Source organism: Hyla sarda, chromosome 1, assembly GCF_029499605.1.
Source record: "Hyla sarda isolate aHylSar1 chromosome 1, aHylSar1.hap1, whole genome shotgun sequence".
NCBI classification, from domain to species: Eukaryota; Metazoa; Chordata; class Amphibia; order Anura; family Hylidae; genus Hyla; species Hyla sarda.
Genome location: NC_079189.1, coordinates 212,878,860 through 212,893,484, shown reverse-complemented (window position 1 = coordinate 212,893,484; position 14,625 = coordinate 212,878,860). Strand labels below are relative to the sequence as shown.

Below are 14,625 nucleotides of genomic sequence, written 5' to 3'. Positions count from 1 at the left end.
ACTTGGCTGACTTTCTGGCGTTTTCATGTCCGATGCCCCTCTCTGGCCGGCGGCCCCTGCTTTGGTCACTTACTACTCCTGTTGGGGTTGCAGAACCAAGATGCCTGGCGATTCTGTACCTACTTGTTCCGCCTGCTCTATTGCACAACCCAGCCCTCCCCTGATCTACTCTCAGGACTGTCCGCCGGAGCGAGTAGTCCCTGAACCCATTCCAGGATGGGCCTCTTCCCTTTCTCAGTCGTGGGTGTCGCAGATAGTGGCTACTGCCCTGGAGAATTCCTCCTTGCAGTTATCTGTCCTGGACACTTCAAAGGCTTCCCAGCACCGCTCCTCATAGGTGCTCTCCTTACAAGTGCCCAAGAAAGGAGGCCTTTGCCTCCTCCCAGAGGCGCCGTTCTTCGTCCAACTCTTCTACTGGCCACAGCCGGCCACTCTCCCACAGCCGTTCCAGGTCTCCCCCATGGGGTTCCCGGCCCACCTCATCCCGCTCCAGGGAGCCTACGGTCCTTTCCAAGTCTCCTGGAGAACTTGATGACCCAGTCGGACCCGCCCTCAGATTCGGAGGAAATGTCCCCTATGTTGGACATGGTGGATAGTCTGGTGTCAGACCAATGCAATTCCAGAAGTCTCCTTCCGCAGGGTGCGACTCCCTCCTCAGGTCTTCAATTCTCCTATAGAATTTCATGAACTCCTGGCCTCTGGCGGACGTGGCTTAATTTAAGGATCCTTCTGACAAACGCATTGAGAATCTCGCAAAGGTTGCCTATGAAGCAGCTGGCTCTACGCTTTTACCAGTGTTTGCTTCTACCTGGGTGTCCAAGGCTCTCTCTGCTTTGGCTTCCCAGCTTCGCCAGGGTTTACTTTCTGGGTCCTCACCTGATGAACTAGCTGACTTTGCACAGCAAATCTCCAATGTCGGTGACTACCTTTGCTCAGCAGCCTTGGAATCTACCTGTTGTGCGGCTTTCGCTTCTGGCAACCTGGTGGCTCTGCGTCGGTCCATGTGGCTCAAGGCATGGAACGTGGACGCCGCTTCCAAGCGCTTTCTTAAGGTCAAAATAAACCGTCTGGACAAAATTAATTTCAGAAGCCACACGCGACAAAAGTTCTTTGTTGCTGCAAAATCGTCCTTGGCGTACTGGTTCACTTCGACCGGAGCGGACAAGCCGTCTGCTTCTCAGGTCAGGAATTCACCTTCCTTTTAAACCTCAAGCCCCCTGGAAGTCTGGTGCCTGGTCGGGCCGGTTTTCCTCCAAGCCTGGTAGCTCCAAACCCTCCACTGCCTGAAGGGGCGCCGCCATCTGGGGCTCCTTCTTAGATGGTAGTCTGTCCCTCTTCTGGGACTTGTGGGTGACACAGGTGTCAGATGCCTGGGTCAGGGACGTTGTTTCCAACTGTTACCGGATAGAGTTTTGCTCTTTCCCAGGATCGTTTTTTCCAGTCCCGCCCTCCGAAGTCCCCTGTTCTGGCTGTGGCGTTTTAGTCCGCCCTCCACAACCTGCTGTCCCAAGGCGTGATTGTGCTAGTCCCTCCTCAGAAGCGGTTTTCAGGGTTTTACGCCATTCTTTTTGTGGTCCCCAAAAAGGAAGGCACAGTTCGTCCTATACTAGATTTCAAACTGCTCAATCGCCACCTGCATCTGTGGCATTTCCGCAAGGAGTCTCTGAGATCATTCATTGTGCCCATGGACCTGGGCGAGTTTCTGTCCTCATTCAGGACAGTGGACATTCAGGATGCTTACCTACACCTCCCCATCTGCCCATCTCATCAGCATTTTCTCTGGTTTGCTGTTCCTGCCGGTCACTTTGAGTTTGTGGCGCTGCCCTTCGGGTCTTTACCAAGATCCTCGTAGCAGTGATCGCCTTCCTCCGCTCTCGTGGAGTTTCTGTGCTTCTTTACCTGGACGACATGTTGGTCAATGCTCCCGCCCTAGCGGAGAACCTGAAGAGTCTCCACATCATTCTCCAAACCTTGGAGCGTTTAGGCTGGATTTGTCAATCGAATCAAATCTCTTCTCTCTCCCTCTCAGTCCCAGGTTTTCCTGGGACTTCACTTTGACTCCGTGACTGCCAGGATTCGGCTTCTGGTGGACAAGAAACGTACGTTGAGCGCAGTAGTTCGTCTCATCCGCCGCACAAGTCCAATCTCTATCAGAATCTGCTGGGTGGTGCTGGGCAGGATGGTGGCATCCATGGAGGCAGCTCCCTTTTGCCCAGTTCAGGTATCATTCCCTGCAACTATCCATCCTGTCCCAATGGGACAAGTCTCCCCTATCCCTTCTTTGGTGGCTTTGTTCCCCTCTTATTTGGGAGGGTCGTTCCTTCCTCCCCTCCAGTAGCCGGTCTTGACGACAAATGCCAGTCTCCTGCGATGGGGAGGAGTATACCAGGACAGGTCATGGCCGTTGTTCCCCCGGGAGTCCCGTCTCCTAATCCACGTTCTGGAACTGAGGGTGATTTTCCTATACCTTCAGCATTGGGAGTCACTCCTTCCGACGTTTCCTGTCAGAGTCCAGACGGAAAACGCTACGGCCATGACTTATACAAATCACCAGGGGGGCACCCGCAGTGCCCTGATGATGGCAGAAATGATCAGGATTCTTGCCTGGACAGAGCCCCACGTTCCCTCGATTTCATCAGTTCACATTCCAGGGGTGGACAATTGGGAGGCTGACTTTCTCAGTCGCACTACAGCCGACTCCGGAGAGTGTTTGAGGCGATATGCAACCGCTGGGGGATTCTGGACATGGACCTGTTCACATCCCACCGGAACGATCAGGTTCCTCGCTTTGTAGCCAGATCCTGGGATCCTCTAGCTTTTGCCATGGATGCTCTCATAAACCCTTGGACCGACTTCTACCTTCTGTATCTCTTCCCTCTTCTACCCCTTCTTCCCAAGGTGATACGGAAACTCAAGGCGGAGGGTGTCTCCGCAATCCTTTATAGCCCCGGTTTGGCCGATACATGCGTGGTACGTGGATTTCGTCCAATTCCTCGCAGACGTTCCCATGCGCCTTTCCGATCAGCCCAATCTCTCAGGGCCCCCTTTGCCATCCCAATTCACTTCTGCATTAAACGGTTGAAACCGGAGTGTTGAAGGCCCAGGGGTTTACTGCCCAGGTCATTTGCACCATGCTTCGCGCCCGGAAGCCCTCTTCGGCCAGGATTTACCATCGTACCTGGCAGGCTTACTTTCGCTGGTGTGAGACTAGGTCTTCTGTCTCCCACAATTTTTTCTCTTCCGAATGTCTTGTCCTTCCTGCAGGCCGGCCTGGAAACTAGTCTAGTGCTCAGCTCCCTGAAGGGACAAGTGTCAGCGCTCTCCATTCTTTTCCAGCGTCCCTTGGCATCCAACTCTCATGTCTGCACCTTTTTGCAAGGGGTGGCTCATGAGGCCCCTCCTTACAGGTCCCCCCACTCCTCCCTGGGACCTGAACTTGGTGCTGTCTGCCTTGCAGGACTCTCCCTTTGAGCCCCTTTTGCAAATTCTCGCTTCATTTCCTTTCTTAGAAGGTGGCGTTCCTTGTGGCAATTACCTCCTATTTGGAGGGTCTCTGAGTTGGCGGCCCTCTCCTGCCGTTCTTCCTTTCTGGTCCTTCATCAGGATAAGTGGTGCTCCGTCAAGTTCCTTCCTTTCTGCCGAAGGTGGTTACCTCCTTTCACCTAAATGAAGACATCATACTCCCTTCTTTTTGTCCCAACCCTTCCCATTCCCAGGACGCTCCCTCCATAAGTTGGGCCTAGTTTGGTTCCTCAAGGTCTATTTGTCAGTCACTTCTTCTTTCCGGCACTTTGACTCGCTGTTTGTGATTCTCGACGGACAGTGTAAAGGGCTTCCATTTTCTAAGGCAACCATCTCTAGGTGGATCCTGTCAGCCATTTCGGAGGCGTATCGCTGTAAAGGAAAGGTCCCGCCCTTTCGAGTTACTGCTCACTCTACCCGCTCTGTGGGGGCCTCTTGGGCAGTCCAGGACAGGGCTTCTGCGATTCAGGTGTGCAAGGCGGCCACTTGGTTGTTCATGCACACTTATGCTAAATTCTATCAGGTGCACACTTTTGCATCTGCCAATGCAGGGCTTGGTCGCAAAGTTCTGCAGGTGGCGGTGGCTCAGTCCTTCGCCTGCCTTCCTCTTGCAGGGATTTTGTTTTTTTTCCCAGGGAATGCTTTAGGATGTCCCACGGCTCCAAAGGTTCTTAATAGGATTGAGGTCAGGGGAGGATGGAGGCCAGACCATGACTTTCTCTCCTTTTATTCCCATAGCAGATTGATGCAGAGGTATTCTTTGCAGCATAAGATGGTGTACTGTCATGCATGAAGATGATTTTATTACGGAAAGCATAGTCCTTCCTTCTGTATCAGGGAAGAAAGTCAGGTCAGTCAGAAACTCCACATACTTTGCAGAGGTTATCTTTACACCTTCGGGACCCTAAAGGGGCCGACCAGCTCTCTTCCCATGATTCTGGTCCAAAACATGACTCCACCACTACCTTGCTGACATCGCATCCTTGTTGGAACAGGGTGACCGTCCACTACTCCATCCATCTGGACCCTCCCAGGGTTGCATGGCACTAATCAGTGAACAGGACTGTTTGAAAATTAGTCCATGTATTTTTCTGGCCAATGCAGCCGTTTCTGCTTGTGAGCATTGGTTAGGGGTGGCCAAGTACAAGGTTTATGCACAGTTGCAAGAGTCTGGAGATCTTTACACCTTGATGTCCTTTGGACTCCAGAGGCACCAGCAGCTTCAAATATCTGTTTGCTGCTATGTAATGGTATTTTAACAGCTGGTCTCCTGATCAGATGCATGGATCTAACAAAAAATCTTCCTCAATATGCCTTTATCTGCACAAACCATCTGTACTTTGAATCAGCCACAAATCTCTTAATAGTGCGATGATCACGCTTAAGTTTTCGTGGAATATCTAATGTTTTCATACCTCGTCCAAGGCATTGAACTATTTTACTCTTTTCGGCAGCAGAGAGATCCCTTTTCTTCCCCATATTGCATGAAAATGGTGCTCTGCTTAATAATGTGGAACACCCACCTTTAGTAGTTTTTCATTAAATTGAGCTTATCTGGTATTCTAATTATCATAGGTGTCTGAGATTTTCGGTGATCAAAAGAGCCCTGAGACACAATGCCATCCATGAGTTAAACTGAAAAACTAAATATTTAATCTTTGTGACACTTAAATATAATTTGCATATTAATTTGGAACAGGGTGTAGACGCTGTGATTGGCATTGATCAATGCGTCTAAAAGGTAAAATGCTGAGCAGCGGCATTATCACTGAATGTCTGGCTACTGATAGCTGCTGCGCTCGCTTCAAACCCACTTAAGAATTCAGGGTGTACAGGTACCTGGACATAAGGGCGTATGCCCGATGTCTTGAATGGGTTAAGGCTGTTGTTTTTTTTCTTTGTTTTTTTTCTTTGTTTTTTAACGTCTGCAGCTGTAATATGGCCATATGAAATTACTGTGAACAATTTGACCATGAAAGACAAATATATTTGCAGTGGTTGTAGAAGGCCATGTCTAATGTTGACCAAATCTGGAAGCCAGTGCTTGAACTTAGAGCAAGGGGGGGGGGGGGGGGGGGGTGCGCAGTTGTTTAGCCCTTCTATATGCCTTTTTCATTTGAAACCCCACCACCTACAGTCATGGCCATAAATGTTGGCTCCCCTGAAATTTTTCAAGAAAATTTCTCACAGAAAAGGATTGCAGTAACACATGTTTTGCTATACATATGTGTATTCCCTTTGTGTGTATTGGAACTAAACCAAGAAAAAATGCAAATTGGACATAATGTCACACCAAACTTCAAAAATGGGCTGGACAAAATTATTGGCACCCTTTCAAAATTGTGGAAAAATAAGATTGTTTCAAGCATGTGATGCTCCTTTAAACTCACCTGGAGAAAGTAACCAGGGTGGGCAATATAAAAATTACTCCTGAAATCACTTAGTGTGGCACACACAGACACACAATGCAAAGACTAAGCATGGACAACAGAAAGAGGAGAAGAGAACTGTCTGACTAGTTGAGAACCAAAATTGTGGAAAAATATTGACAATCTTAAGGTGACAAGTCCATCTCCAGAGATCTAGATTTGCCTTTGTCCACAGTGCACAACATTAACAAGAAGTTGGCAACCTGTGGCACTGTAGCTAATCTCCCTGGGCGTGGATGGAAGAGAAACGCAGGATAGTCCAGATGGTGGATAAGCAGCCCCAAACAAGTTCAAAAGATAGTTTGCGCTTACACTGATGCTCCCTGAGCCTGCAGGACAGCTTGAATATCTGTCGACATTTAAATTAAATGAAACGTTATGGCAGGAGACCCAGCGGGACCACACAGCTGACACAAAGACATAAAAAAGCAAGACTACATTTTGCCAAAATGAACTTGAGTAAGCCAAAGTCCTTCTGGGAAAACATCTTGTGGACAGATGAGACCAAGATATAGCTTTTTGGTAAAGCACATCATTCTACTGTTTACCGAAAACGGAATGAGGCCTACAAAGAAAAGAACACAGTACCTACAGTGAAATATGGTGGAGGTTCAATGATGTTTTGGGGTGGTTTCGCTGCCTCTGGCACTGAGTGCCTTGAATGTGTGCAAGGCATCATGAAATCTGAGGATTACCAATGGATTTTGGGTCGCACTGTGCAGCCCAGTGTCAGAAAGCTGGGTTTGCATCCGAGATCTTGGGTTTTCCAGCAGGGCAATGACCCCAAACATACATCAAAAAGCACCCAGAAATGGATGGCAACAAAGCACTGGAGAGTTCTGAAGTGGCCAGGAATGAGTCCAGATCTAAATCCCATTGAACACCTGTGGAGAAATCTTAAAGTTGCTGTTGGGAAAAGGCGCCCTTCCAATAAGAGAGACCTGGAGCAGTTTGCAAAGGAAGAGAGGTCCAACAATCCGGCTGAGAGGTGTAAGAAGCTTATTGATGGTTATAGGAAGCCACTGATTTCAGTTATTTTTTCCAAAGGGTGTGCCGATCATTTTTCCAGCCCATTTTAGGAGTTTGAGGTGACATTTATGTCCAATTTGCTTTTTTTCCTTTTTGGTTTAGTTCCAATACACACAAAGGGAATAAACATGTGTATAGCAAAACATGTGTTACTGCAATCCTTTTCTGTGATAAATACTTCATTTTCTTGGGCTGCCAACATTTACAGCCATGACTGTAAGTGCTTAGGTGACCTTGGGAGACAACAGCTCTGCAGACATTGTAAATCCAATAAGTAAGCATAATACACTACAATGCAGAAATATTGCATTATATTATAGTACTGATCAAACAATAAGATGGGTATATAAGAAAAATATAGAGTATAAAATGGAAGAAAAAAAGCTTTATTAATAAAATAAGACAAGGTATTGGAATCTCAACATCTGTAACAACCTGAACTATAAAACTATCATGATATTTTTTCTGCTGTTGTGGTGAATGTTCCTACACCGGAACAAGACTGCTGCTTTCATTCTTAAAATAGTGTCTGAAAAATGAAAGAAGCAATCTGGTGCTGTGGGCAGCGCCTCCACTTTTCCCACCGGCTGGCTTTGATAGATTTCCCCGTGTCCTTATAGGAAATAGTTGAAATGACATTGAAAGGGGAAGTTATCATTATGGGAGGCTTTAATCTTCCTGATGTGAACTGAAAAACCAAAATAGCTAGTTCTGCCAGGAGAACAGCTATTCTAAATTCTCTACTGGGATTATTTCTACAACAAGTAGTTGAGGAGCCAACCCGGAAGGAGGCCATTGTAGATTTAGTATTCACAAATGGGGATTCGGTATCTGACACAACTGTAGATGAAAACTTGGGATCTAGAGATCACCAGTCAGTGTGGTTTAACTCTTCAAGGACAACGTATATTTATGTCCATTGCCTGCTCCTGTTATATGGAGGAGGAGCTGAGCACGCTTCATACCTGATGGGGTCCTGGTTGCTATCAGCAAACGGGACCCGCGGCTAATGCCGGACATCACCGATCGGGCTGATGTCCAGTATTAACCCGGGACTTAAATGGGAGAAAAGTCATCCTGGCTAGCTCAGCGGGCTGTCCGAGCTGAGAGGATGGTGAGAGGGCCCTTAACTGCCTCCTTGCCATACGATCTGTGCCTTGATGCTCTAGTCAGGCATGCCAGGCTGGAGCAGTTGAGCACCGATAACACAGATCTATGCTATGACATAGCGTTGTTGAGTGTATGCAATCTAATGATTACTTGTAATAGTCCCCTATGGGGACTTACAAATAGTGTAAAAAAAAAAAAAAAAGTTTAAGATATGTGATTTAACCCCTTCCCTAATAAAAGGATCACACACCTTTTCCCATAAAAAAATATGTAAACAAAAATAAACATATGTGGTATAGCCGTGTGCGTAAATGTCCAAACTATAAAAAATATAATGTTATTGAAACCGCATGGTCAGTGAAAAAGATTCCAAAGTCCAAAACTGCGTATTTTTGGTCACTTTCTATACCCTAAAAAATGTATAAAAAGCAATCAAAAAGTCCCAGCAAAACAAATGTGGAACCGATAATAACTTCAGATCACAGCGCAAAAAATAAGCCCTCATACAGTCCTGAATACAGAAAAATTGTAAAAAGTTTTATAGGGGTCAGAAAAGGGCATTTTTAAACATGCTAATTTTAATATACAAATATTTATAATTTTTTTTAAACAAAATAAAACCTTTATAAGTTGGGTATATTTTTAATTGTATGGACCTACAGAATAAAGATAGTGTTATTTTTACTGATAAATGCTCTGTGTACAATTGATAGCCCCCAAAAGTTACAAAATGGCTTTTTTTTTTCTTCAATTTTGCCCCACAAATATTTTTTTTGTTTGTTTCGCTGTAGATTTTGTGGTGAAATGATTCATGTCATTAAAAATTACAATTGGTAGCGCAAAAACAAGCCCTTATATGGGTCTGTAGGTGGAAAATTTAAAGCTTTATGGTTTTTAGAAGGTGAGTGGGAAAATATGAAAGTAAAAAAAAAAAAACTGGTCCTCTAGGGGTTAATATAAGAACAGTCACACCACAGAAAAAGAAAAGTTTTACATTTTGACAAATTACTTTTCTAAAATGGGCTTAGTGGTAAATGAGACTAGAACAGCTTCAATGGAGTCCAGGAGTAATTGGATTACTTAAAAGTTGGATTATTGAAGGCAACAGAAAATTGTGTTAGGCTTGTCAGTAAAAGCAAAAAAGAAAGAAAAAAAAAAGGAAGAGGCCATTGTGGTACTCTGCAGAAGTGGCCAAAATCATAAAAAAAAACAAAGCTAACATTTAGTAATGATAAAAAAACAAACAAAAACAAAGCAGTGAAGATAGAAAAATCTATAAAATTAGGCAGAATGAGTCCAAGCAAGTTATAAGAGTTTCTAAAACGCAGGCAGAAGAGACACTAGCTCAGTCAGTGAAAAAAAGGCGATAAGAAATTCTTCAGATATGTAAATGTAAAAATTAATAAAAACAAGGAATAACTAAGTTAAAAACAGAGGAAGAAAGGTATGTAGAAGAGGATAAAGGACTAGCCAACTGCCTCAATAAATACTTCTGTTTAGTTTTACAGAAGAAAATTAAAGGAAAAGGACCTCAGGGAGAAAGACTAATAAATCTTTTGATGCATGTGTCTTTACAGAGGAAGAGGTTCTAAGTCAACTGTCTAAAGTTAAGACAAATAAGTCCCAGGGGCCTAATGGAATACACCTAAAGATATTAAAAGAGCTTGGAGAGTGGTGTAGTAGCAAAACCATTAACAGATTTATTTTAACCAATCACTGGTAACAGGAGTTGTCCCAGCAGATAAAAAATTACCAAATGTCCCCATTCAGAAGAAAGGCAGTAGGGAGGAATCAGGCAACTATAGGTCAGTAAGTTTGACATCAATAGTGGGTGACCTAATGGAAACCCTACTAAAGGATAGGATTGTGAAACATCTTGGATTTCAAGATCATGGGAGATCATGTCAAACCAATCTTCTTGATTTTTTTGATTGGGCGACTAAAATAATAGATGGTGGAGGGGCAGTAGACATCGCTCATCTAGATTTTGACACTGTCCCACGTAGAAGATTTATCAATAAACTGCAGTCATTGAGTTTGGACCCATATTGTTGAATGGCTTAGGAAGTGGCTTATGGATAGAAAACAGAGGGTTGTAGTTAATGGAGAATATTCAGAGCAAGGTCTTGTCACCAGTGGGGTACTGAGACCCATTTTGTTTAATATCTTTATCAGTGATATTGCAGGTCTCGATGGTAAGATTATTTTTGCTGATCACACAAAGATTTGTAACAGGGTTGATATTCCTGGAGGGATACGCCAAATGGAGAATGATTTTGGTAAACTAGAAGAATGGTCAGAACTCTGGCAACTGAAATTTAATGTGGATAAGGGCAAGATAATGCATGAAAAAAATATGAAAAAATGCAGAACAGCTCACCTCTTCAGTATGAATACGCATCAAGTCCATGGCATGTATAGGAGATGGAAACTCTGAGAATGGTGGGCCGTATCCCATGTTGACATAAACCTTAGAGAGAAAAGTGCAGGTCCGGATCCCAAGCAAAAGAAAAAGTGGATTAAAACTTTAATAAATGTCCATATTAAAAACAGAAAGGCAGCAACATGTCACTGTAAAAAGTTTTTTAAAATGCGTTTCGGGCTGAAATATTAGTCCTCAATCATGGCCACGATTAAGGGCTAATATTTCAGCTGAAACGCGTTGGCAAAGTGCAGGTCTGGATCCCAAGCAAAAAAAAAGTGGATTAAAACTTTAATAAATGTCCATATTAAAAACAGAAAGGCAGCTACGTCATGTAAAAAGTTAAAAAACGCAATGCGTTTCGGGCTCAAATATTAGCCCTTAAAGGGGTTCTCCAGTGCTAAGACATCTTATCCCCTATCCAAAGAATAGGGGATAAGATGCCTGATCGCGGGGGTCCTGCCTCTGGGGACCCCCGTGATCTTGCACGCAGCAACCCGTTAGAATCTGTCCCCGGAGCGTGTTCGCTCCGGGTCTGATTACTGGCGATCACAGGGATGGAGCGTTGTGACGTCACGACTCCGCCCTGTGTGATGTCATGCTCCGCCCCCTCAATGTAATCCTATGGAAGGGGGCAGAGCCGTGACGAGGGGGTGAAGCCGTGACGTCACAATGCTTTGTCCCCGTGATTGCCAGTAATCAGACCCGGAGCAAAAACGCTCCAGGGACTGATTCTAATGGGGTGCTGCATGCAAGATCACCGGGGTCCCCAGCGGCGGGACCCCCGCGATCAGGCATCTTATCCCCTATCCTTTGGATAGAGGATAAGATGTCTTAGCGCCGGAGTACCCCTTTAATTATGGCCACGATTAAGGGCTAATATTTCATGTTGCTGCCTTTCTGTTTTTAATATGGATTATTGAAGTTTTAATCCACTTATTTTTTTTTGCTTGGGTGCCGGACCTGCACTTTTCTCTCAATGGCAAGATAATGCACCTTGGGCAGAGTAAAGAATATGTGACACAGTCCTAACCTCAGTATCTGAGGAAAGGAATGTATGGGTTGTCACGATGCCGGCTGGCAGGAGGTGGATCCTCTGTGCCAGAGAGGGATTGGCGTGGACCGTGCTAGTGGACCGGTTCTAAGTCACTACTGGTTTTCACCAGAGCCCGCCGCAAAGCGGGATGGACTTGCTGCGGCGGTAGTGACCAGGTCGTATCCACTAGCAACGGCTCAACCTCTCTGGCTGCTGAAGATAGGCGCGGTACAAGGGAGTAGACAGAAGCAAGGTCGGACGTAGCAGAAGGTCGGGGGCAGGCGGCAAGGTTCGTAGTCAGGGTGGATGGCAGAAGTACTGGTACACAGGCTTTGGACACACAAAACGCTTTCACTGGCACAAGGCAACAAGATCCGGCAAGGGAGTGCATGGGAGGAGGTCAGATAAAGGCAGGGAGCAGATGGAAACCAATTAAGCTAATTGGGCCAGGCACCAATCATTGGTGCACTGGCCCTTTAAGTCTCAGGGAGCTGGCGCGCGCGCGCCCTAGAGAGCGGAGCCGCGCGCGCCAGCACATGACAGCAGGGGACGGGAACGGGTAAGTGACCTGGGATGCGATTCGCGAGCGGGCGCGTCCCGCTGTGCGAATCGCATCCCCGACGGCCATGACAGTGCAGCGCTCCCGGTCAGCGGGACCGACCGGGGCGCTGCGGAGAGAGAGACGCCGTACGCGCTCCGGGGAGGAGCGGGGACCCGGAGCGCTAGGCGTAACAGTACCCCCCCCCTTAGGTCTCCCCTTCTCTTTGTCCGGTAACTGCCTCCCCTGGGATGAGGACACCGGGAAAGGATGGAGGGATTCCTCAACGGCAGGCAGTACAGCAGGAGTGGGAATGGGGAGGGAGGGCAGAGGGCGAGGCCTGGCACGGGGCAGTGTGACACCAGGACGAGGGCCATGAGGAGGCACCGAGGCTTGCCTGACTGGACTGGGAGGGGGGGAGAGGCACTTCTTAAGGCGGGCAGAGTCCATAACGACCTTAGGGAGACCGGATACAGGAGGAACCACAGGGTCACGGCAGGGAGTACTGGTAACCGGTTTAAGGCAGTCCTTGAAGCAAGAGGTACCCCAGCTCTTGATCTCCCCTGTGGACCAATCCAGGGTTGGGGAATGGTGTAGAAGCCAGGGTAGTCCAAGGAGAACTTCAGAAGTGCAATTGGGGAGGACCAAAAACTCAATTTTCTCATGATGAGATCCGATGCACATTAGGAGGGGCTTCGTGCGGAAACGCACGGTGCAATCCAACCTGGCTCCGTTGACCGCGGAAATGTGGAGTGGCTTGACAAGACGGGTCACCGGGATGCGGAATTTATTCACCAAGGACTCCCGAATAAAATTCCCAGAGGCACCAGAGTCCAGGCAGGCCACGGCTGAGAGGGAAGAGCTGGCTGAAGAAGAAATCCGTACAGGCACCGTGAGACGTGGAGAAGCCGACTTAGCATCAAGAGACGCCACACCCACGAGAGCTGGGTGCGAGCGTGCGTTTCCCAGACGTGGAGGACGGATGGGGCAATCCACCAAAAAATGTTCGGTACTGGCACAGTACAGACAAAGATTCTCTTCCTTACGGCGATTCCTCTCTTCCAGGGTCAGGCGAGACCGATCCACTTGCATGGCCTCCTCGGCGGGAGGCCTAGGCGCAGATTGCAATGGAGACTGTGGGAGAGGTGTCCAGAGATCTAAGTCTTTTTCCTGGCGGAGCTCTTGATGCCTCTCAGAAAAACGCATGTCAATGCGAGTGGCTAGATGAATGAGTTCATGCAGGTTGGTAGGAGTATCTCGTGCGGCCAGAACATCCTTAATGTTGCTGGATAGGCCTTTTTTAAAGGTCGCGCAGAGGGCCTCATTATTCCAGGAAAGTTCAGAAGCAAGAGTACGGAATTGTATGGCGTACTCGCCAACGGAAGAATTACCCTGGACCAGGTTCAACAGGGCAGTCTCAGCAGAAGAGGCTCGGGCAGGTTCCTCAAAGACACTTCGAATTTCCGAGAAGAAGGAGTGTACAGAGGCAGTGACGGGGTCATTGCGGTCCCAGAGCGGTGTGGCCCATGACAGGGCTTTTCCAGACAGAAGGCTGACTACGAAAGCCACCTTAGACCTTTCAGTAGGAAACTGATCCGACATCATCTCCAAATGCAGGGAACATTGCGAAAGAAAGCCACGGCAAAACTTAGAGTCCCCATTAAATTTGTCCGGCAAGGACAGGCGGAGGCTAGGAGTGGCCACTCGCTGCGGAAGAGGTGCAGGAGCTGGCGGAGGAGATGGTTGCTGCTGCTGTAGCTGAGACTGAATCTGCTGTAGCTGCGACTGGAGTTGCTGAGTCATGGTGGTCAAGTACGACAGCTGGTGATCTTGTTGGGCAATCTGTCGGGCTTGCTGGGCGACCAGTGTGGGGAGGTCGGCGACAACAGGCAGATGAACTTCAGCGGGATCCATGGCCGGATCTACTGTCACGATGCCGGCTGGCAGGAGGTGGATCCTCTGTGCCAGAGAGGGATTGGCGTGGACCGTGCTAGTGGACCGGTTCTAAGTCACTACTGGTTTTCACCAGAGCCCGCCGCAAAGCGGGATGGACTTGCTGCGGCGGTAGTGACCAGGTCGTATCCACTAGCAACGGCTCAACCTCTCTGGCTGCTGAAGATAGGCGCGGTACAAGGGAGTAGACAGAAGCAAGGTCGGACGTAGCAGATGGTCGAGGGCAGGCGGCAAGGTTCGTAGTCAGGGTGGATGGCAGAAGTACTGGTACACAGGCTTTGGACACACAAAATGCTTTCACTGGCACAAGGCAACAAGATCCGGCAAGGGAGTGCATGGGAGGAGGTCAGATAAAGGCAGGGAGCAGATGGAAACCAATTAAGCTAATTGGGCCAGGCACCAATCATTGGTGCACTGGCCCTTTAAGTCTCAGGGAGCTGGCGCGCGCGCGCCCTAGAGAGCGGAGCCGCGCGCGCCAGCACATGACAGCAGGGGACGGGAACGGGTAAGTGACCTGGGATGCGATTCGCGAGCGGGCGCGTCCCGCTGTGCGAATCGCATCCCCGATGGCCATGACAGTGCAGCG

At 47.8% G+C, this 14,625-nt stretch overlaps 1 protein-coding gene across 5 annotated transcripts in view; it reads right to left on the bottom strand.

The window, feature by feature from the left end:
- Window positions 1-14,625, bottom strand: part of USO1 (USO1 vesicle transport factor) — a 182,426-nt gene that overhangs the window by 155,480 nt on the left and 12,321 nt on the right. For all 5 annotated transcript variants that reach the window (XM_056568252.1, XM_056568242.1, XM_056568257.1 and 2 more), the window contains one exon: window positions 10,471-10,560. In XM_056568252.1, coding sequence (XP_056424227.1) covers window positions 10,471-10,548 — 78 coding nt within the window. In that variant the 5' untranslated portion in view covers window positions 10,549-10,560. Of the gene's footprint in view, window positions 1-10,470; window positions 10,561-14,625 lie in introns of those variants that run through there.